General features: G+C 39.9%; 1 protein-coding gene and 1 long non-coding RNA gene across 9 annotated transcripts in view; one reads left to right on the top strand and one right to left on the bottom strand.

Annotated features, from left to right (window-relative positions):
• Positions 1-35: 35 nt before the first annotated feature.
• The window catches only part of kcnab1a (potassium voltage-gated channel subfamily A regulatory beta subunit 1a), a 125666-nt gene continuing 101161 nt past the window's right edge, over positions 36-24540 (bottom strand). For 7 of the 8 annotated variants that reach the window (XM_042413736.1, XM_042413737.1, XM_042413738.1 and 4 more), the window contains 11 exons: positions 18965-19044; positions 18042-18086; positions 16431-16475; positions 16148-16191; positions 15906-15992; positions 12832-12917; positions 8539-8659; positions 8201-8295; positions 5143-5263; positions 4662-4750; positions 37-4469 (listed from right to left, as the gene is read on the bottom strand). In XM_042413736.1, coding sequence (XP_042269670.1) covers positions 4380-4469; positions 4662-4750; positions 5143-5263; positions 8201-8295; positions 8539-8659; positions 12832-12917; positions 15906-15992; positions 16148-16191; positions 16431-16475; positions 18042-18086; positions 18965-19044 — 903 coding nt within the window. In that variant the 3' untranslated portion in view covers positions 37-4379. Of the gene's footprint in view, positions 4470-4661; positions 4751-5142; positions 5264-8200; positions 8296-8538; positions 8660-12831; positions 12918-15905; positions 15993-16147; positions 16192-16430; positions 16476-18041; positions 18087-18964; positions 19045-24540 lie in introns of all 8 variants that reach the window. The other variant, XM_042413734.1, reaches the window with a different exon arrangement.
• LOC121898555 lies at positions 19786-22894 on the top strand. The gene is made up of 2 exons (XR_006096504.1): positions 19786-19930; positions 22614-22894. It is a non-coding gene; the product is annotated as an uncharacterized LOC121898555 (long non-coding RNA).

Genomic DNA, 24540 nt, shown 5'->3' with positions numbered 1-24540 from the left:
TCAGAATAAAGTAACTAGCAAAGACATCACAAGCAAAAAGTGAGACATCGATGTTTCCATTGGCAATGCATTTATTTATAATCACACTTTCATATAGACAGAGATATTTACAGAAAAACCACTGTTCAGGAGAGGAAATAATACACTGATGGTTTGCATGTCACTTTTCAACAAAAAAATAGAACCAAACTCGATGTCGATTTTCCATCCACAAATGTGCATATTGTAGAAAACAACGCAGGTTACTTCATGTTGTCATCAGAATGGATTTAAGTTGGGTTTGGGGTTAAAGCTGATGTGACACATCAGACCTTCATCTTATCTAGTTAAACATTTAGCCACAGCTTTGTTCCATTTTGACCTTCAGACCTGTTAGACTGCTGCTGATAACTAATTAAGTTGGTGAAAAAAGTTAATGCCCACAAGTCAATGTTTTCGCATACAACACTGAAAGATTTTGGCCAGTTTCCCAAAATGATTCAGTGTGTCAGTGCATTGAATAACATGATATTTCATTGGTACCCAAAGGAAGATTGTATTGCTTGTTTCCCTCTAAAGAGCACAGTCCAGAACCTGTGGAGCTGTAAACATAAAGACTCAACTGATGCTTCATGAAGCAAATGGCTGTTTAAATGGGCAACTATGCTGCTGTTTAGCATTATAAGTCCTGCAGCCACATATTTCCCAGTCTGATCAAACTGTTCCAGTAAGTTTTTCTGGTTTTGGCAAAATAAATAAATAAAGGCCAACATGGAACTGACAGGATGACAATTAAAGGAATTGTATCCTTTATTTTGAGTTAAAAGTACCTTCTACACTAATCATTGTGAACGTGTTGCTGCATTTAAAGTGAATAGATAGACGAGCAATAGATAACACGTACTGCACTGTAGATTAATAATAGAAGAATCAGCATGAATATTGTTCTAATCTCACATTTGTTTGTAGGACAGCATCCGAACACCATTTAACAACCGGTAATGAAACACATCCCTGATTTTTCTTTTTACTGTAGCAGGACTCAAGTCAAGGCACTCTGTTGAGTGGAGAAGTCTCCACACACACATACACGCACACACTGACAGGATCGCTGACCTGAACTGATGGACACTTGTTGACTATCACACAAACTAAAAGTGCCACTACTGTATGTGATGTCACACAGTGTTGCCACCGAGTTACGGTGAAGGAAAGTGAACTGAATTCACCACAAAAGCAGGAGGAAATACTGACTGACAGTTTACCAATTACTTAACAGTAAGTAGAATCAAATGGGTGTCCAGTAAATAAAATGTATTTAAGGGAAAAGATGTTTTGTGAGTAGATGGCTCGTCCAGTGAAATAGTCATAAGGATGTCTGTCCATCACATCTAAGGCCAGGCTGCTTAAAATAAACTGTGAGCCAAATGTCCCTCATTGATGTTTCATTCTAATATGTGTAACAGCATTTTTGGCCAAAGTCTTGATAAACATAAAAGACTGATATTTCCTTTTGATTAAAAGCTGGAGGGTGTTTGTGCTGCAAGTCAACAAATGTGCACCAAGGACAAGACAGTGACTCAACTGGGACCCGGCCAACATTTCTGCTGATCTCTATGATGGCTTGTTTTCCAGAAGAAAAAAATAAAATAACACAACAACAATGCATGAAAGCGAGCCGAGCCACCTGGCCAGAGATAATGACTCAAGGTCAAGTCAGTGGGAAATGCTTAAGCTCGTTACTTCTCATAACAGAAGCTTATTCGTGAAATAATGCCATTATTAATATAGATTTCATAATCCAACTTCACAGTTCAAGAACAATAAAATGAACGGTTGCTCCTTATAAATAGTTCATCTATCAAGTATCCTTCAGGAGGCAGAAATGAATTTTCTCTGTGTGTGTGTGTGCGTGTGAAGCTGCAGGAGGATGGAGGATGAAGAGTGACTCAAACACTGCAGCTGATGCAGTGATACTGCAGAGGAGCAACAAAACAACTCTATTTACATCTTATTTATATTATATTATATTAGCCATACAGTACAGTGAAGTCCTCATATGCGTGAAAGTCTTCTTGATGGTTTTCCTTATGTTACAAGATATGCTTTAACATTTTATGTACATGAAACATCCCCATAAATCTCCCCCAGAAAACCAATATCACAAAATGTCAAAATAAATTGAATATTTATTAACTACTACTAGAATAAATACTGTAATCTTTGCCACATCCCAAACATCTTGCCTATTCCCGTCTGTGCCTTTAACAAGCGGGTATTTGCATTTATAAACATGACCAGCCAGGAGGTCAGGATCCTTTTATTATATATATCGATTTATTATATGCTTGAGTCCATGTTTGCGAGGTTCATTTACGTAAATGCAGGTTCAGTTCACAGGCAGAAAAGGAGACGAGTGTCCCCGTAATGAACGCAGACTGAGAGACAAGGAGTCCACTTTCTCTCTTCTATCTAGTGAAGCGGAGCAGCAGTTCCTCAAAGACCACGCGGGGGGCAACATGCTTCACTCTCTCTCCTGAAAGAGTCTCAATCCCACTGACACACGTCCCATGATGCTCTGCTTTACAGGACGAGCTTGTTTGATCAAATCTCTTCTTTGTTGTTTTAATTATGTGCTTTGTAGAAAAGAAAACAGAGGCACACTATAGCAGGGAGAACATGCATCTGTTGGTTAATATGCTCAGGATTTGCAGCCTATAATATCAGATAACTATTGAATACTATTCTGTATTATACTAAACATGGGACTGGATACATCTAGTAGGATTTGATAGGTAGTTTAAGGAAAGCTAATACAAGCTAACTGGAGCTGGATTTTCTTTAAAATCAGGTTTCAGAGGAGTGTGTGGGTCACCTTGCTAAAGTGCAAATTTCATCAGGAAAATATCCACGATGTTATATCCCATGACATGAGCCTCTGACACAGTGGGTGAGCGTATTGAGCTCATATGTTAATTAGCATTTTGTTCTCTGCACACTGCATAAAGATTTAATGAGAGCGCTGACTGACAGGATGTTCATGCAACTGAAGCTTCCTCGTGCCCACTTTCTTGGGATACCTCTCGTATAATTTGTGCGTGAGATGCTTGCACAGACGTATTCAGCTGGGGTACAATTATTCCCATAAATAAAATATGTGCTCAGTTTGAATTTTGTGCTCAAATGAAATCACTTGTGGCTGGCAGCCTGGACATTAGAGAAGCAGGTTTGTGACTCGAGGGTCTGAGTCATCGGCTGAGCTGTGAGGATGTGGGTGGGAAAAGTGAATAGATAACATACCGTCTCACTCAGCTCAACTTCTATCAAGTTGCCCTTGAGCAAGGCACTTTTTTAAGGATAAATTCTGAAAATTTAAGAACCTCCCCGTGGGGATGAAGTTTTTTTTCTGGGCCAACTTCAGGTTGAGATCTGACATAGATAAAACCATCAGTGAGATTACGCCCTCGGGAAGATGTTCTGAGTAGGCTGAGGGCTTATTTCGGTGTAATTGAATGTCTGGTGGTGCGTCTGTGTCCACAGGCAAAGGAGGTTCTGAAACGCTTACAGCGTCACAGACTTAGGTGCTGATAAATAGTGTACACGGGTTCATTTATTATAAATAAATCAATGAATCGTCTCAAATTGCCGCCACTAACAAAAAAAAATAAAGATCAAATGGGTTTTATTTTCTATCTTATCTTTTGTCTGTTTTAATGCATGTAATTTCTTTAACGTGAAGCACATTGAGCTGTATTACTTGTATGAAAGGTGCTATATAAATAAAGTTTATTATTATATTATTATTATTATTTTACTATACATACTCCTGCAGTGCTTCTCGTACCATACTGCTCAGCTCCCAACTGTAAATGTGCAGAATTGTGTGAATGTGAAGTAGAAAAAACAAGGAGCTGGGTCGACTTTAGCATCTAAATGTTGAATTTTTTAATAATTGAGGCCCCTTGATGGAGTTGAACCAGGATGAAATGCTCTAAATGCTGTCAGCATGGCACTGGAGCTGAATGTTAACATGGTCTAAGCTCTGCATAGTTATATTTGTATGGACCGGTGCTGAATGGGGTAGCACCTAGGTTGGGGAGCTGAAAGTTTTGATGGACTAAGTTGATTAGAGGCTGAAAAAAGAGTTTGTTGCGTGTTTCTTGGCTGAGTTGGACTGGACCTGAGATGAACCTGGTAGAGCTGATCTGACACGTCTCAAACAGACGAGGTTATGCAATGCTAGGTTTAGCAAGGCTGTCTGCTCCACGCTGAGGTGGGCTGGAGCTGAGTGAGGGCACAAGGAGAGAACCACGGACTTTTAACATTGATCAGTGGGTCCATGATAGCAGTATGGTCAGTAGGTAGGTACAGCTGACCTCTTGGTAGTCCACCAACCTAGTCTAAGAGCGGTAGTCCTTCTTACTGTACGGTCTGTTGCCCAGGATATGGTCAATGTCAGACACCACATGAGAAGTCATCTTAGGAAGGACCTGAGCAAGAAAGAGAGAATGACTGAGTATCCCTGGAAGAAAGGAAGGCAAGTACAGAGATTCAGATATAGACTAGGGGCTGCTTTTTGGTCTAGAAATCGATAGAAGTGGAGACCGTGGACTGTACAGTTGAGGAAACTCAGCAGGCAGCAGGTAAAAACAACATGATGTGTGTTCCCTGCATGTTCCCACCTGTATGGCCCCGAGGTTCTCTGTGAGCTGTTCAGGATTGGATGTTCCCAGTAGGACTGAGCTCACCCCTTCATTCCTTAAACACCACGCTGGAGAGAGAGAGAGAGAGGTTGATGTTCACAGAGTGCCCACTTGAGGGCGCACTGTTACTTATTATTGTCTGAACCACAGACCATTATTACAAATAAAACTGAGCTTTTAGTGTTGTCCTTTACTTGCTCTTCCTGAATGCACATAACAATTAATCACATATGTAGTGTTAAAAGACCTTTTATTACCCCAAGCCAATTCTCCAAAGTGCAACACAGATTTTTTTTTATATGCATATATCTTTACCTTCCAGGCAAGGAAATTCAGTTATGTTATGGGTGCATAATAATGCAGTTGAAAGCACAAATAGGTTTTAAAAGTGTGTGTGTTCATGTGTTGGTGGGAAGCTTGAGGGAAAGTGAAATGGTGAAAACAGACAGAGAAATCTTACCCACAGCCAGTTGAGGCAGAGTGCAGCCCAGCTTCTCTGCGATGTGGTTGAGCTCTTTCAGCTTGGCCTGCTGCTTTCTTCCATCCTCGCTTACGATTTTCTCCTTCAACCACTGATATGACTGGTGGGAGAGATGAGGAGATTGGATGAGAGAGTGAGGAAAGGATAAGAGATGAGAAAGAGGAAAAAAAACACAGAAACAGATGAAACAGGTGACGTTAAATATATAATCAGGGAACAAGGGACAAAAAAGTCAACAGGAGGGAGATAAGGGGAGAAAAGTCAAGGATGGTAGAGGTGGAGGCTGTAGAACTGTGAGCTTTCCAGGCTTGTATAATTTAATATCGACTGCACAAACAGAGAATTAGGAAAAGTGCTACAGGTGTGACTTCATTTAATCATTCATTTCAGTAAAGGCAACTTGTATTGATCTGTGTAAGCAAGTTCCTTCTTCAACACATATCTGGGCCACAGGTTACTCAGCAGATTGGAGATGGATGATATGACCATGAAAGTTGTTTTTTGTTTGATTTTGTGCCATTCAACACCCAGCAGTTACACAGCCTACTTACCTGTTAAAGGAATAGTTTAACATTTTGGGAAATGTGTTTATTTGCTTTCGTGCTGAGAGTTAGATGAGAAAAATGATATCTGTTTAATATGAAGCAGGAACCAGCAGCTGGATAGCTTAGCTTAGCATAAAGACTGGGAACAGAGGGAAACAGCTAGCCTAGCTTTCTCCAAAGATAATAAAGTCCGCCTACCAGCCTCTCTGTGTGTTTGGACAGAATGTGAAATGAATTTTAGAGGCAGCAAGATTGCATCTTCTGGGTTTATGTCCCCACCCTTACTCTTTGTCCACCTGGTCCACATGGTATGGGATTTTCCCAAATATATATATCTTCTGGCAGGAAACTGTAAGGACCATCTCCTCCTTGACAAATAGAAATTTCCAGATGGATCCAACACTTGACCTCTTTGATGACTCCTCAGAATTGCCACTCCCAGAAGAGTCATGCAAGATATGGCTGGCTGATATTTTGGCATCAAGAAGCTTATTGCGCAACGTTGGATATCCCTGCAAACTTTGACATTAAAACACTGGCTCAATACCCTTTTGGACATTATGTTTCACGACCTATCAGCTACAAGGATAAATTCAGTGACTCCTTCCACTGTTGGTTTGTGGGAAGATGGAATAATGGCTGTGAAAAACTTCCAATGACTAATCAATTTTTTAGTTTCTCTCTTGACCCATTATTATATTTTGCATAGATTTATTATTATATAGGGAAAAGGATGGAGGGTGAGAGGGAATTAGGTTTTCCTGGCCAATGTGAATTGTTTTATGTCGAATGACTGACTGCACAACAAAATCAATCATCACTGAATTACAAAGAGGCAGGAAAATTGCATACAAAGTCAATAGAGAGATAGAATTCACCAGAGGTGGCACAAATTGACGCACTGACAGCCCTGCATGAGTTGAAAATGTTTTAGCTGGATCAAAAAGTTTGAGCTAGGGCTTTATGAATCTGCTTCATAAATATACAGAGGTCGTACAAAGCTGAACGCTAACATACAGGCACATTCACACAGACACGGTCTATGCATCTGTTGCTAATGACTTACAACTAACATACAGTTGGTAGATTGGCTGTTTAAACAGTCCTGTAGTCAAACACGTACAAATGACATGAGGCGAAAATTCACTTCACTTTCTTTCTGAACACACCTTAAAGCAAACTAATTAACATGTTATATCTCCTTCGTTTAATCCATAAAAACAAAATGTTGCAGTTTTGCAGGGGGTTCTGTGCCTATATCTTGGCTGGGAGCAGTGACTTCCTGAAGTCTTGATATACAGTATATGTGTTTATAAGTGAGGTGTTGGTAGTCGTATTTTTTAACCTTTGGACAGAGCCATGCTAGCTGGTTCCCTCCGTTTCCAGTAAAACTAAGCTTGGCTAACCATCTCCAGGCTCCAGGCTTCAAATTTACTGTTCAGACATGAGAGTGCTATCAGTCTTCTCATCTAACACTCAACTAAGAAGCAAATAAGCTTTAAAGAGAAACTCAAACGATGATTTGACTAAAACTAGCAAACAGTTCACACCTTAACTACAGGGTAAGGTTCACTGCTCTACTTTTGTGTTGCTCATAATTATGTGTAAAACAACAAAATCATACCCAGTGTAACTAAGTGTAGTAATCATTAGGGACATCTGCCTATTGTGTTGGACAACTATCATGGCAAACAATCAAAAAGGTGTTGAAAGCCTTCCACAGGGATTCTGACCCATGTAGATTTTCGTGGGCTAAGAGTGGATATATGATGGATATTTTCCATCTCATTCCACAGTTCATGCTTTGGCATGGCCTCATACTTTTATCTACATCCACATTAGTCCAGGCTTTGGTTTTTACCCTTCTCCTCTGTCCTCCTTAGCCCATTGCACTTGCTGTCAGCTGTCAAACCCAACTTATGTTGAGATGCAATGTGCTCTTCATTCTTTAATGAGCCTTCCTGCATTAATGATGAGCTGGGCTGTCAGATGCCTATTGTCTGTTGCTCTGCACAACAAGCTGTTTTTGTTGACAGGATGTTTTTTGAGGTGGACCACTGCAGATACACACTGCTGACATAAAAAAACCCTGCAGTGTTGCAGATCCTGAAGCACTAAAATTGTACCATAAATCCAGACTGATCTCCCAACCAGCCAGATTATTTAGGCCTGGACCTAATAAATAGTTTCAGATATACGTCTGAGTAGTTAATTAATGTTAATCGGTCACACAAAGCTGTCAAATTCTTGACAGTCTAAGGCTCATTTGCACTGAAGTCTACAGGTAAATAAACACATTTCCAACTTTAAAACCCTAGGCAAACAAGCTACAACTTGAGTAACCCTCCTGATGTCTGCACCAGTTGACTGGATTAAAAATCTTTTATTCTAATTCAGATGATGATTCTATTTTTGAAACAGTAGAGGTAACCCTAAAGTTTTCTACATTCAGAATATCATAAAGAAAATAATGATGAAATTAGCTTTCTTACCTTCATGGAGGCCCTAGAAGATTCAGGAATACCATTTTCATATTTTCCTGTGATGATGCCGCACGCCAGAGGTGACCACGTCATCGCCCCTACTCCTGTCACCATGGAGACCGTAGGGAGGTAAATCAGGAGGGGATTTAGAAAAAATGCGTTGAAAGAAGAGGTGTGAAAAAAATGTCAGGAAACGGTGTCAGGAAAAGTGAAAATGTACAAGAAGATGAAAAAAGGTAGAATGATTAAAACTCAAAATGGAAAATGAGCATCAGAAAATGTATTTGTATGATTTTATTTTTTACTTTTACTCATTTATGACAAAGAAGAAGAAGAAGAATGCTTGCCTATCTTATGGTAAAGTTCAGGCAGTTGCACTTCTACTTTCTCCCTCTGGAAGAGATGATACTCCGCCTGCTCACATACTGGAGGGATCAGATTAAACTGTCTCGCCACCGAATACGCCTCCTAAAGGAAGAAAGAGAAAAGAAAAGATGGATGGGTGTCATGATGTTGGATCTCACTGTAACATCAAAACCTCTTTCTTATTTCCCTTCTATAAACTGTATTAATACTTTGAAAGAGAGAAAGAATGAATGAAAGGGATGAAGGTGGCATATGTAAGGTTTCTAATATAAACTGAAGAAACTTGGGTTCATCGAAGGTAATTATTTATTAACTACTGTACAAGTTTGGTTAACATGTACATCCAGCATCATGTGGTGTTTTCTTCTACTAAAACCTGCCGTCTAACTAAAACAATACAAGTGTGGCTTACAGGTAGGAAGGCTAGTCATTGCTGCCCTCTGGTGGTCGGAAGTATTAATAACTCCTATCACAACGTTTTCTTTAAATGTAAGCGATACACAAACAAACTAGTCATCTAGCAACTTCAAACTGTACTACAGCATTCTTGTCAATCACAAACATGAACATCATACTATTTTTTTAACAGCATGAACACTTTTCTTTTTTTTCCATTTCAATGCACAAGTGTCCATGTTTGATTTCAGACTTCTTGTTTTTTTTTTTTTTAAGGATACAACTCCGTTCTTTTGCTTTAAAGTTTCAGCCTGTCAGGTGCTTTGGCATCGCGTGCAGATCTTCTCAGCACAGGTGATGTGTGTGTCTGCTCAGCTGGTGGTTCAGTTGAATCTTCTTCATTTGTCTGTTCTCGCAGTGTCTCTCTTGTTTTCAGCGAGCTCCTTCGATTCCTCCTCAGGATTTGACCATCCTCTGTTCTGAGGGTGTAAGATCTCAGACTGACAGTGGCTTTCTTGTTCCAGTTGTTGGAATCTTCAAGTCTCACTGTGTCATGTTTTGCCAGCGGCACTAAGCTTTTCAATGACTTGTCACAGTTTGCTTTTTGTCTCTTTTGCAGATTCTTTTGTTTCTGTTTCATCTCTTTGTGCTTCTTTTGCTCTGCAGTGCAGGGACGCGTGGTGTGTAACCTACGTCTCATCAGAGGCTCAGCAGGAGACATGCCATGTTCAAGCGGCGAAGCTCGGTAACTCAGAGCTGGATATGGATTTGAGCTACTGTCTTGTGCTTTCTTGAGCACTCCTTTCTCTGCTTTACAGTTTGACTGGGCAAAAACAGGGCTTAAAGGCACATGTTGAAAGTACTCTTCAGCGAAGTTGCAGCTGTGGCATGATCTGTCGTCACTGTAGACGATCTGAGGGATTCCATGTCTTGCAAAGACTGACTTCATGTATCTGATCTCACAAGTAGCAGACATGCTGGGAAGCAGCGACATCTCCGGATAGTTTGAAAGGTAGTTGATCACCAGCAAGTAATTCTTTCTGGTTCGTCTAGTAGGTCTGTGACTGCTTCAGACTAGCTTCATCCTGTTGTGATTCCTGGCCAATAAACGGCTATTCTGGCCCTTCTCTTGCATTTTTCCATACCGAGGTGCCTTTCGTGCAGCCTTTTCAGCATCTCTGGTCTCGTCTCAATGACTGAGGAATGACAGTTCTGTTCTTTCTGAGCAGAAGCCCGTTGACGACACTCAGCTCTGCTCTAATCTGATGTTGTTCTGCAGTTGACATTCACCTCTAGGCCAACCCTCATTCAGATTCTTGACAACTCTCTTTAGGTGTGTCTTTCTCTGTTTCAGCTGCAATCTGCTTGGATTTCATGTCAGACACAGGTAGTGATTCAGTGATCAGGTTCATGTGGAGATTCACATCAGTCTATGTGGAACTCTCGCTGTGTGCTTCACTCCGTGTCGTCGCTCTGGACAGAGCATCAGCGAGCACAGTGTGCTTACCTGATGTGTAGATCAGGTTGAAATCATAGTGTTGTAGCTTCATCATCAGTCTTAAAATTTGCGGTGACATCCGAGGTTTTTCTTTAATTTCACACACCTGGAGAATTTTGTTATGTTGTGGACACCGTCATATTTTGTGAAGCAATGTTTTCACTGAACTCCCTTATTGATATTTTTGTTCTGTAACATTGACTGTATATAAATATGGACGTCATGACAACTCCCCAAAAGTGAAGCCAAAAACATTTTGATTGCCCCCTGGTGGCTGCAGTATAGGTCATAAGTCCCGCCCACTCCATGTTAGCAGATGGGACATGAGCCAAACTAAAAAATCAAAGTGAGCGTCAAATAATTTTTTTCCAAAGATGGTTTCTGTCATTTTAGGTAGTTCTTATCACTCTGTGCTTGTTCAAGTACTCATTTTTCTGATAAGTTTGTTTTTAATTAGTTATTTGACGATATAAAAAGGGGGTGGGACATCATGATTGACAGCTGTGACAGCCACTTTCAAACCTCTGTCAGACGGCAGAACGGCTGAGGGGGCGTGTCCCGTGGGTCATCATCCCGCCACCCAACTCTACTGCACAGACTCCAAATGATGTCACACAAGCAAGATGGCAGCTCCCGGAAACGAGATATTTTGGCTTCACTTTTGCATAATGGTATGACATTGAGATGCGTCGTCCATATTTATATACAGTCAGTGGTCTGTAACTTTAGATAACTTGTAACATCCTTGTTTAATTAGTCTCGGTCGGGACGATATAATGTAACTACACAAGCCAGCTGGAGGGTAGCACCCATGGAGTTACCATGGAGACGATTGAAACCTTTCACCGAAGCATAAATTTAAAATGTCATGCGACTCAGTAATTTCTGTTGAGCGACACTTATCAAAAGCGTCAAGCGACCTACCATAAATCAGCCTTAATAGTAGAGCAAAAGTTGCAGACAGTGATGGGACCAACAGGGAGGAGAGATGTGAGCGAGAGAGTGAATCAGCTTGAGGCAGCGTGGCACAAATTTAAATGCACAGCTCACAGTAAGTCCCCAAATCAATATTCCATATCACAGTTCTCCAAGGCATCATATTCAAATTTCTTCATATACCTTCTTATCTGGATTTCCATGTGTCCTTCAAGAACACATGCCAGAGGAAAAACACACACACACACTCACACACACACACACAGAAACTTCTTTACTTCTCTTTTATTTGTAGGTCTCCTGGTGCTGAACACGTCAGGAGGAGAGAACGGTAGGAGGGGGAATCTATTCAGCGTAACACGAGGCTAATGTCCGTGCCATCGCTCAACTTACAAATTACAAGTTGCCCTTCTGTGCAAGCCGTGTCATGTGCCTGGAGTCTGTGTGTTCATGCGTGTGTGTGTGTACACTGTACTGCTGCCTTATCATGTATACTGAGAACCCCACCCCCCTTCATTATTGATGCAATCTAAATTCCACGGCTTTCATCTGGGCTTGTGTTCTACAAAGATATCAGCTCCTTTTCGCCGTGATCACAGAGAGAGGATGTCAACACATCACACTGTGGTTAGAGGGGAGGGAGGGTGATAAAGACATGAGGGCGAGATGAGAGAGGAGAGAACGAGTGTTAGGTCCTTGAATGTCACTTTAGGCATGTGTTCATTTCATTTCTGTGGCTTCATACTGGTACTGTGTATTCATTATTAGCACAGGAGTTGAACAGGGCGGTAAACTGTTTCTGACAGGAGGAGGAAACAAAGCTGAAGGACGCCACTGTGTCTCTGTGGGAACACTTCCTGTTTTTCCTCAAACTTCCATTTTTTCCATTTTCCTCCCCTTTCCTGGTGTGTTCAAGATGGTACAAAATAAGCTGTTCAAATTGCTCCTGAAGCTGTTAAGTTATAGAAGTCAGCTTGCTTCTTATAATTAGCACATCTCATCATTAGTCCTCTTAGGACACATATACAGCTCTTACATGCCAGTTTTGCTGTGAAAAGAGGCTACCCTCTGTTATTCTAGTCAGTGGGATATGAAATTTCATTTGCCTAAATGGCATTAAACCTTCCCCAAATGCTGTATTACAAATAATTAGTTTTATTTCTCACCTTTGATTGGCTGAATCAAGTTTAAAGCTGTTGCACAAGAAGTCAATAATGTGTTTGGTTGGCTACTGAGCCTGTAATAGTTCATTTGAGCTGAACTGGAACTGTTCCTTATGAGTTGTTAAGTAGCCACTTTGTTTACCTTCTGTATTACAAAGTGTTACTGAGTAAACAAATGCTTAATTTGAACATGCTTTCATTTTTAATCCCAAAAGACAGTTGTCATTAGCATAATGATGACTTATAACACACCTATAGTGTAAAAGCTCTTTCCTGCTTACCATGATTTCCATAGCCGTCCACCGAGACGTCCCCCAGTACATCGCCATACCTTGGTTGATCACATAGGTCATGGCCCGAACGATCTCTGTAGAGACATACACACCAACATCATGTCAGTCAATTAGATCGACATAGAGCAATTGATTTATAGACAGTATACTCTTCTAGTTACACACAAAACAGCATATACAGGAGGCTACCAGTCGAAAGTTTGGACACACTTTCTCATTCAAGAGAATAGGAAGGTGTGTCCAAACTTTTGACTGGCACTGTATATACATGTGAATAAATGGCTTTCGAAACAGCTGTAACATTTATCTTGAAATGGACGCCTCCCCAGAATGCTTCCCAAATTCATCTCTCTAAACAAACACAACACATTTGTTCCCACTGGATCGACCTTAAACTCATTCAAAATTTATGCAACAAAACGGTCGAGTCTGTTTTGTTACTGAGACTTCAAGGACACACAGAAAAAAAATCTTGTTGTCGATCCCTGCATGTCCTGAAGCAGCTACTAGAGTATTCCCTCAGTATTGGTAAGGCAATAATTTTAGAAGTTAATGGACTTAATTATGGTTTATTGCGTGAGAAGGGAAATAAGAGATGCCATTATGTGTAGCCCAAAATCACAATTCGTCCTTTGTGCAATTTATTTAACAATAATCATAAGAAATCTTCAAAATTCAGACTCAAATAATTATGTCCTTTGAAATAATGCATTTATTATATAAATGATGTGAATCCTAACACACTTGGGCATGTGATCCAAATAACGAAAGCAGAAAACATAACTAGAGCTGAAAGAGAAACAGTTCCAACTCATGAGGATAATATCTATCAGGCACCAGCTTGACTCGACTGGTCTGATTGACAACAGCCACCCTCATATAAAGAAATCACCAGGGAGAAGAAGACATGGATGAAACTCTGTAAACAAACAGTCTAATAAAAAGAAGAAGACGACATATAGATTGAATGAGAAATCAAGTGTTAGTGGAAGTGTTCATGAATTGGTTTTCTAGCCTAAAAAGAGTCACAAACTGAAAGAAAAGAGGGGTAAAAAAAATTATAGAGCAAAACTAGAGATAAATTCCAGCCTTGAAGGAGCACACACAAAAAAAAAACTTGCCTCCTCAGGTCTCTCATACCTGTTGATGGCTCGTCACCGATCCCTAACGACTCTGGGGACGAACTGACAAACTCAAACACCAAAGCCCTCTGATCACATTCAAGCCACTGCATTTTTAATGACGCAATTAGCTCCAACAGTGCTGACTGTGCAAGCCAACAGCAATCAGGGCCAACAAAAACTCAGATTAGGACTGTCATTAAGGTTATTCATCACTGCGCTCTGCTCACTCTAATTATTCTGCAATCTCTCACCGTGGCAGGACCCTCGTATTTTCACTCTGCCTAACTGGTTCTTGGCAAGACAGCAGAATATGATGGAGAAGAAAGTTGAAGAAAACACTGAGGGGAAAAGAAAATGTTTGCAACAGAATGACAAAGACGGAGAAGTAGAGGGAGGAGACGTTAAGGAATGGATCTGCATCAGAATGTATAATCACACACACATCAGAAGACTTGAGTTGGCAGGTTTTCCTGTCCCTGGTTTAAAACAGAACAATCTGGTAAGTGATAATTAACAACCTGAAACACAGATGCCTTACTGAATACCGTCCTGCCAAAGGAAATAACACAGTATTAGACAAGTAAACAATTCTTTCTCTTTCTCTTGCTGCTCTCATCTTCCTCTCCAGCCCTCTCCCTGCCCTCCTGCCAGCCAGCATGACCGTTCTTCAGCAACACGCTGCGACACTACACTCACATTTAAATGCTACTTGGCTCAATTTCCAGCCAATATAACAAGCCAGAGACAGAGAGAGAGAGTGCAAAACACGTCTGAGGAAGAGGAGCAATAGATATAACAGTTGAAGGAATTAGGCAGAAAATGAACAGTGAAGTGTGAATGGTTAGAGAGAAAGTAAGCTGAGTTTACAGGAGAGTAGGAATCTATAAAGAGGCGAAGGATTGGGAAAGTTTTGAATAAGGGACCACATTTCATTATAATTGATTCATCGCAAATTATTAAGCTACACAAAATGTCCAAAAAACGTATTTTGTTAAACCTAAACATGTAAAATCTGGCAACAACATCAACAATCACAAACAAACTATCATTTCAAGGTTAAAAAGGAATTCTTTCATTGATAGGATTATCAACAGATTGATATTAGTCATATTAATCAAGAGTCAGGAGTATAATCTTTTTTTTAAGTTACTGGGCCTTTGTCTCTTGTTTTACATATTGATTTCTTTGAATTTAAGTTGTCAAGAAAACCTCATTAAATGTATTTTAAAAATCTAACTGAAGGAGAGTAAGAACCCTGAGAGCACAAGCACCTAATTCACATACAGCTTCCTTACTGACTAGTTGTGAGCACGAATTAAGAAGATATTGAGAGGAAGCCCACCTTTAATAAGCTATACCTTTAGAGTGCAAGTAAATTCATTTAATTATATATATATTATAATTATTATATTATATATTGTATAATAATAATATAATGACTAATGAGAAGCCAATGCACTACGAATATGCATGTTAATATACAACTTGAATTGCACAGGACTGCCTGTCTCTCTTCAGCTCGTCTACTGAAGAACGCTGCAGGAATAAAACTGAACTCAGTTAGATGTCTAGTCCAGCAGGACAGGAATACAAAAGCCATTTAACAAAAACACCTCAATCTTGTCAGGCTTTAAAAAATACTGTTTTACATTTGAAAAGTGTGCCTCACTTAAAAAAATGATCAGCAAACTTTGGTGACACATCTCAAGTCACAGCTCATTCAAAACTTGATTAAAAACTGTAAATTTATTCTGCTGCAAAACAACAAAACACTCCATCACCAAAACAAATAAGACGGACACTCTGACAGGAGATAGAAAAGCATATAATTCAAATAAAATACTAAGAGGCATCATTCCCCCTTTCCCGACATCATTAATGACACTTGATGTGACTGGTTTCTTAGTTATAGTGTTGGATGCTGATTGGCTGACTCACCCTCCATGGGAGTATTGCTGTCAGGACGGTTGGCAAAAACAACATCTACATACTCCAACTGCATCCTTTGTAGGGAGCCTTTCAGACCTGAAAGCCAGAGATACAGAGGTTGAGAATATGGAAAGTGACCGAATTGACAAAAAATGTTCTTGTGGGGTAAAAGCACATTTATTTAGGAAAAGCCAGGTTTCCCTCTTTAAGTGAAAAACTGAAGGTCTAAAGTTGTTTTGTGTGTGTCTTACCTTCAATTATGTGTTTCCTTGACAGTCCTCTCTCTGTCTCTGCTCTGATGGGACGAAACACAAACCAAATATATGCATATATTTGCATTATTGATATATTTGATTTGCTTGAATATTTACATGCCCAATTAACAACAGATCTGAGACATAGTTTTCTTCTATTTTGTTGTTTGTTGTAATTTATCGAGTTACTTTATTAAAAAAAATGCTTGGCTAGCACCCTTTTCCTTTTTGCTATGTACAGTCTGCCAGTCTGTCGGGAAAACTCTGCCTTCTTACTTACTTTCCTCCCCAGTAGAGTTTAGTTGTAATGACCAAGCTGGATCTCCTAGGACAGTGTAGAGAAAGACACAGAGAGAGACAGAAGGAAGACACAGCATGGTGAGTGATACATAATGTGTTTAATGCCTCTTATTGAGACAAACAGAAGCTACAACATCTGGTCTCATCATAGATGTGGTTATCCCCTGCACTGCTGCGCTGCTCCCTCTGCTAAGCTGGACATTTAAAAGTCGGTTGTTCTCACTGTCACATTAATTTCAAGTCTAAAGTATTTTAATGTGAGTGAGCCTCTCCTTCTCCTCAAACTGTTAGATTAGTCAGTGGTACAGTTCATGCAACAGGTGTGAATATGCTTCCCACATATTGCTAAAGACATTGTGGTGACACCCTGTGATTATGCATGTAGCGCTCTGTTAAATCATTACACTCGACCTCTTTGCATATTCTACAGCAGCACTGCAACAAAAAGCATAAAGTCAACCGACTATTTTTAATCAACTAACAGTTGCAGAGTTGCTAATTAAACGTGGAAGATTACAGTGACAAGCTTCTGTAGATTTGAGTCATGATATGTCTCAATATTCAGCACTTTTACTCTGTGACAACTAAAGATATTAAAGAAACAAGCAGCACTGACAGTTAAACATGTCACTATACGTTTGTTTCACTGCAAATTTCACATCAAAGCTGAACCAGCAACAGCAAAAAAAAAAAAGGATCCCTCAGCACTGTCACTTCTTTCATCCACTTACGCTGTAAATCTGTCCTCTGTAAACTCATGACGACACTCAGAGACTGAGATGTCAGGACGGTTCAGCTTGTTTTTACTGCACCAGCGTCAAACCGCCTACTGGTGTAATGTAGTCAGCTCAGTACATGACACTGAGCTGTATAATGACGGAACAACTAGCCAACACGGCGAGAAGAGAATAGCAGCTAAATGTTCCCACGTTAGAGCTGCTTCATACTGACACATTAAAGAGAGAGGTTCAGTTACTTCCTGTTACTTTCAGTTCATTTCACATTATGTTTAAGATGCGTTTTCAAGTTCGGTGTTATGAGATAAAAACTAAGAAAACGTTTCTCTGTTCTGTCTGTCCTAAATATCATGTTTCACGTCAGAAGTATTTTAGCTATCATCAATGTATCTATAATCAGAGGACTATAAGGAAACATACAGCTGATACCATAAATCTATGTCTTCCAAACAAGAAGAAACATATAGAAACAAGCACACACACACACAGTAGACACACACACACACACATATGCAGTAGATAAAATTTTATTTCCTTTGATGTTAACTCTCTCTAATCTGTTCCCTACAGAGTCGATCAATAATGAAAACTGTTCATGTTAATGTTTAAATAACTCCGTAAAGGGAATATTTCAGTACAGAAAGTATTTCATTCTGCTGTGTGTCTGTGCCCGTGTGTGTGTAGAAATACACAAACACACACTTTTGTCACTTCCCTTTGTCTTTCTTTGTACACACATGCCTCACACACACACACACACACACACAGACACACACCCATCGTCGCTCTGTCTCCGTCCCAGAAGTGAATTGATGGAGCAAACACAGACGTACACACATTAATGTCATCATTACCTCCAGCATTTCTTCTTGATAATGTTCCCTAGAATGATTTCAGCCCTGCAAGGCAACACAAATGAGGTGTCGTTACTAAATTGCAGTTTGAATTCATAAACACTTCCTCCGTCACATCAGCCCCACAATTCATTGTCTAATAAAGTAATCTAAAGAGCCCCGAGTGCATAAAAAAGATGACAAAACAGTTGGTTTGCTAACAGGCAGTTGGGTGGTGCATTCAAAAGGTCATTTACTACATTTAATACAACACATGGCGACATATAATGATTCCAGCATATGTTGGGAGGGATTTTGCATTTCGGAATAGTTTTTAAGTATATTCTTGTAGATTATGAACTACGATGAAGCTGAAATGGTCCTCATGGAGGGACATTTAGATTTTAATTTCTCCAGTTGTCTAAATATGTTAAATTTAAACTTGTTGAGTCCTGAGACAATAATACAAATATTCTCACTTGTCCTGATAAAACTATAAATGGCTGGAAAGGTGATCAGCAGTATTTTTCCAGCGTCTGCATCAGACTGTTTAAATGGCTTCGTATTTAGCTGATAAGTTCATAGTGAAAACACTCCTATAATCCTAAACATAAACCTAAACTTCTGAATGAATCTGTATATTTTATACTTCTCTTAATATTTAAACATTAACCATTAAGGTACAGCTCAGATTACCAGCCTTAAAAACCGTGTGCATATAAATCCAGACACACACATCACATGCTAATACCAGGTGTAAATGGGGTCTAAATGTGTGGAACAAGTCGCCTGTGTGAAACCTTCAGGCTAATCATGAATGCTAACACGACTTCCTGGAGCCACAGTGGGTCCAAACGTCTGCACCTGATCACATTAAACCATGAAAAGGTTGTTATGATCTCAACTGAACTGCACACAGACTGGGAGGCTCATATGACACCCACCTGCCGCCTGCGTAGACCTCAGCTGTGTCGAACAGGTTGACGCCACTCTCATAGGCGATAGTCATTAACTGCTCTGCAACCTGGCAGGAAATCACACACACACACACACAAAGGCCAGTGTTCAGAGTTTGTATTTATTGCTGTTTTATTTTAGATAAAAATCAATCTTCTGCCCAAGTAAGCTGCAGCGTCCTTGAATATCAATATCTTCAATATCAATATTTATGTGTTTTCACAGCTACAGAATCCAGTGTTTTACCGAAACTGTCAAAGGAGAAAAAAAACGGCACACCATCGAGGCAATAACTGTCTGTGCAGCTTCATATTTCATTAAATATGTGTATATAATATTAAATAACAGCAAGTACAAGACACAACTCAGCACAACAGAACACAACCAAATAGAGATTTAAACTAAAGGCACAAAAGACAGAGACTTAGGCCAAATAACTTGAACAATGCACAACATAGCACATCACTACATCTTTCTTCATGAAATTAATAAAAAACAATTTTAAAAATGGTTTGAAAGTAAAGCTGTCATTAAGATGTGTTAGAATTTTTGAATTTCTGCTTCTGTAGAACACAAATTATTTACACAGCAATGCATTTCACTGTATTCTTACTGTACTATTCAGCATATAGCACTATTTTAGTTTGATCACATGAATGCAGAATATGTATAGAGTGAATATTTGGCATCTGAGCTCTCCTGCAAGATCCACCAAAGAGGAAGGTGGGAGAGATGATACAGTGATAATTTCTCCCCCGGAGGAACTCAAAGGCCCTCTCAGGTGGTTGCTGGGGTGGAGGTGGGGCTTGAACATATGAGCAGCAGAGCAGCGTGGTGTCTAAAACTGAGCTCGTGTGCTCGTACTATAAAGTCTGTTGATTCACAGACTTTATTGAGCAAGTGGGATCACGGTGTAATTATCTGTGAAAAATCATTTGACTCCATGATGTACGGTAATGTCAACTTTCTCCTCTCATTCATTCCTCTTTAGTTAATAAGCGCTCATGCTGGATATCTGTCTGTTAATATGTGCGTGTGTGTGTGTGTGTGTGTGTGTGTGTGTGTGTGTGTGTGAGGCATATGGGCAGATATTCTTCCATATTTTTGCAGACATGGTAACCATAAATCATCAGACCGAGATCCAATTTGCCTGTAGTGAGTTTTATTACATGGGGACTTTAAGTGAATTTGCCATCATTTCCCTGCGGATTTAAATGCGCGCATGAGTCGGTTTTGTGAGCGTGTGTGTGACATTGTGTGTGTTTGTGCACATGCTGCTTGTGTGTTTGTGTCTACATACAGTATGTGTGTTGTGTATGCAGTATACAGTACGGTGTGTGTTGCAGTGTGAGTGGTGGCAGACGGCGGAGGTGTTGTTTTTAAGAGAATTAGATCATCTCTCCTCTGAGAATCTGTCTCAACCTTCTTCAACCTTCTCAACACAAACTGGGCAGCAGTTAAGTGTGATAATGATAAAATAATAACAAACTTTGTTTAATTAGTAGGCAGAAAGGAATGATGTAATGTAAAAGCGATAAAACACAAACGATACAGATGAGAAGATAAAAAGATACACTATAAAAGAATAAATGATGACAAGCCAATAAAAATGGGTGATAAAAAATGTTATTGCTCCCATGTGGGGTCAGAAGGCCAATTGTGCAGCTTGGAGCCGCACTTGAACATGATCATCGATATCTTAAAATCTATTTTAAACTTAACGGGAAGCCGATGAAGAGATGCTTGGATTGATGTAATATGATGTCATTTATAAGCCTCAGTAGAGACTGTCCTCACTTCATAAAATGACAGCACAACACATCTTTACATTTAACAGCAAAGCAGGAAGCTGCAATAAATTCTTATCCTGCAGCATAAAGTCTTACAGCCTTGAGCTTAATAACGTAGTTTTAGTTTAAATCAGTTTAAAGTAGATTTAGTTGCCAAACTACTGCTGGTGAGACTTTGGCCTACAGATGAGGTGACCAGATCAGCAAAACATTCATATGAGTTATTTTGTGATACACTGACAGAGGACTTGTTGCCCAGCATGAAGCAGAGCCAGCTGGAGGTAACGCAGTGATCTTTGATATTTTGCAGCAAGGACAGAGTTTCAGAGATCCGGAGAAAATTATAGCTTTTGTTATTTTGCCAAAACGATAGAAATGTTTTGGCAATGGTTCTGAGCAGCAGTAAATAAGACTGAAAACCTGGAAAAGAATCACACTTTAAGACGTAATCTGTTTGAGAAACAAGATTTTGGATCTTGAGTGTGACTACATAACAACCAGTGATGCACCAATCCAATTTTTTCTCTCCTGATACTAATTCCGATACCTCAACTCAAAACATCTTCCCATATCGAGTACTGATCTTACACCTGTGCTCACTTTCTGCAACATTTTAAAATCTGCAGACCAGCTCTTTAGAGTCATTTGTATGCAGTAACATGAGGTGAGGGATTGCTGAGGCACTAAAAACTGAGTTGGCAGCCCGCCTTGACTTAAGTGGTAATGGAAACATTGAATTTTATAGTGACCACAAAAAAAAAGCGGATCAGTCACATCACGATGATACTTGTATCATCATACTACTTCAGAACATATTCAGATTTAAGAGCGCATCAGCCAGATGAAGGTTGAAAGGACAGTAAAGGAATGACAGCCTGGACTGACATTAAGGCAAACAGAGCAGAATGAAAAGATAAAGCTGGACAATGGAGAGGTAAAAGAAAGGGGGAGAGTTAAGGAGAGAAGGATTTGTAAAAGAGGAATGACAGAGAAAATGAACAGCATGTTCTTTCTCTGACCGGTCTCTGCTGAGTCCAGACGGGAAACAATCTCTGTCACAACTGCTGGGGGCACTGGAGGGTGATTTTAAATAAAGTGAAGGAAGGACAGGCTGAGAGAGGGTTTTTTTGCAGAGGTAAGAGAACAGAAAGAGGATAAAGGAAAAAAAAAAAGTAAGTAAGAAAGTGCTGGATGGATGAAGAAAATGAAAAGTAGTGAGAATTTAAGGGTGAACGGAGCGGGTGATCGTTTTCAGTAAGGTTAGGGAAGGTGAGGAAGATGCTGAAGAAGACAGAAGAAGAGACGGGCAGATAGTCCCTGACAGAGCTCTGAGTGGAGGGCGACGGTGTCAGTTTTTAAAGGGTGACTGTTTGACCTTTTGTGATTGCTCATTCATGATGAGTCTCATAAGATAGTAAAAGGTCAGTCACTGTCATGCAGCGCTTGTAGTGACATTCACAAGGTCAGAAAGTTTGTATTAGTGACGAAGCATCGCTGCTTACTCAGATTTCTGACTATTTCTGACTTCTGGCCATTTTGGATGAACCGAATGTGACTGATGGCCTTCAAATGGATTGGTAATTTAAAAAAAGAGAGAGCACAAACTGCAGGAACAATCTGCCTGTAACACACACACACACGCACACGGATATAGATGTACAGCTTTTCTCTCTCCTATAGAAAAACACTGAGTCATTGTAAAGTTGCTGAAATGCATGGGTGGCTATGCGTCAGGTTTCTTTGTTGTTTTTTTCTTCTGGGGCACGAAGGGATATTTGATTTCCATACATGAAACAGTCATAATAATAAAAAAAACCAACAACACATTTCTCTCTCACAACCCCAGAATCAAGACTGCAGTAACCTCCCACATGCTACCCACACAACGCTGAGATGATTTTATGACTGCGCCGCATCCTCACCGTCCACGCTCGCTGTATCAAAGTTAACATCGACAAGAGACACTCTGTTCAAATTCACTTCATCGTTTATGGATCCGCTTTTGGCCTTTTTGAATGAGTAAGCAATGTTAACTGGCATCCCACCATCACTCCTGTGAACTCTTTGTCTGGGAACGTGCGGCTGCGCAGAAGCAACTACGGTGAAATAAACTTAGAAGCACTTTAACACCGGAACAGCCGAGGGGTCGTTTTTACCCCCCTGGGGAGGAGTGAGGGAGATGGATGGGGGAGAGATCAATGACCTGTCATTTGAGAGAGAGAGAGAGAGACAACAATAGCTACAATATATGAATTATTTAAATGTGTTAGTTACTTTGTTTGTTTGTTGCAGACTACAGTTTATAGATGAACTTTCAAATGTATTTGACCTTTTGGATCTGTAATGAAATAGCCTAAAGCAACTGTACAATTAATAAACCCCATAAACTGAATTCTATATAGTTATTTGTCAAGTCTTATTATTTTAAAAAGCAGATGAAAATCAACAACTTAACTGCTTCCAGAAATGACATCTTTGTGTTTGCTGACGCTTTTGAGGCAGGGAGGCAATATGTCATTTATAAGAACAGCTTCTGATGGATTATCGTAGAGGTCAAACCCTTTATCGATACATTTCTAACATTTCTAAGTGCAGACCAGATGGACTGTTAGGAAGTGAGAAACTGGAGCGTCTCACTTGTGATTCATGCTCAGCTGTTTTCTTCACTCCGCTAGATTTACGTGCTGGAGCCATCTTTATTTTGCCAATTGCATATGTAATGATATATATACACACATACAAACACATGTACTGTACTTATACTATTTTTTTTCATGGTGATAGTTAGTAAGAGAGACAGAGAGAGAGTGAGACAGGCTCAGCCCATTAAACGTCTGCACAGTCCCTTCCTGCTTTACTCTGTGTGTTTTAATCCATCAGAGTTCATGATATTGTTGGTCCCATTTCCAGGTTTTCAGGTTAATGACAATAGTTGGGTGAGAAAAAGCCGGCTTAGTCAGAACAGAGGCCTAAAACAGAGAGAAAAATATGAGTTGATACATTTTACCGGCTTATAGCGGACGTAGGCGACTCTACTGTATGAACGTTATTCATGACATTTAGATATAAGGCGGCATGTGGAAGCACAGTAATTGAACTGAGTTATAGCCGCAAAGCTTCTGTTACCACATGTAAATATTTATGTTTGTACAACATGAACAATGTCAGCAAAAACTTAATTAGAAATGTGTGTGAACAGACACTCTGAAATGTTTCCCGTGGACATTGGAACGGCGTCAGAGCTGTGACTGAGCCGTAGCACAAACAGAACGCAACACAGCTGGATGCTGTGGACATTCGGCTTTACTCGTTTTCTAATAAGCCATTACTGTAAGTCTGCAGTCGTAAATAAGTAGGTAATGAATGGATTCTGGTCCAGATGCTCTGCAGATCTTTTCCTGAATACAAGTATAAAATATAATTCCCCAAAAAAACAAAAGGAAAAGTTACGTCTTACATTTGCAGCTCTCACACTAATCTTGTGTAGTAACTGTGTTTATGTGTCAGAGTTGTTGTTGCTTATCTCAATGAGGACAGGAACACTGAACTCTGCAGAGGACATGCAGTATATTTAGGGAGCATTTGATGGCGGTGACATTGAACAGGGGGCACTGAGGACAGCAGAGGACTTTTTAACCCAACAGCATCGCATGTGATGGCAGCGCTCTGCTGTGAAATGGCTTAAGGTTGCATGTCTACCGAGACGTCCTCTCTCTCTCTCTCTCTCTTCCTCTCTCCTCTGTCTCTCCAGCTTCTTTTTCTTGTTATTTTCA

This window comes from Thunnus maccoyii, chromosome 6, assembly GCF_910596095.1.
Source record: "Thunnus maccoyii chromosome 6, fThuMac1.1, whole genome shotgun sequence".
NCBI lineage: Eukaryota > Metazoa > Chordata > Actinopteri > Scombriformes > Scombridae > Thunnus > Thunnus maccoyii.
The sequence above is the reverse complement of the archived record's forward strand: the minus strand, read 5'-3'. Positions and strand labels throughout refer to the sequence as shown.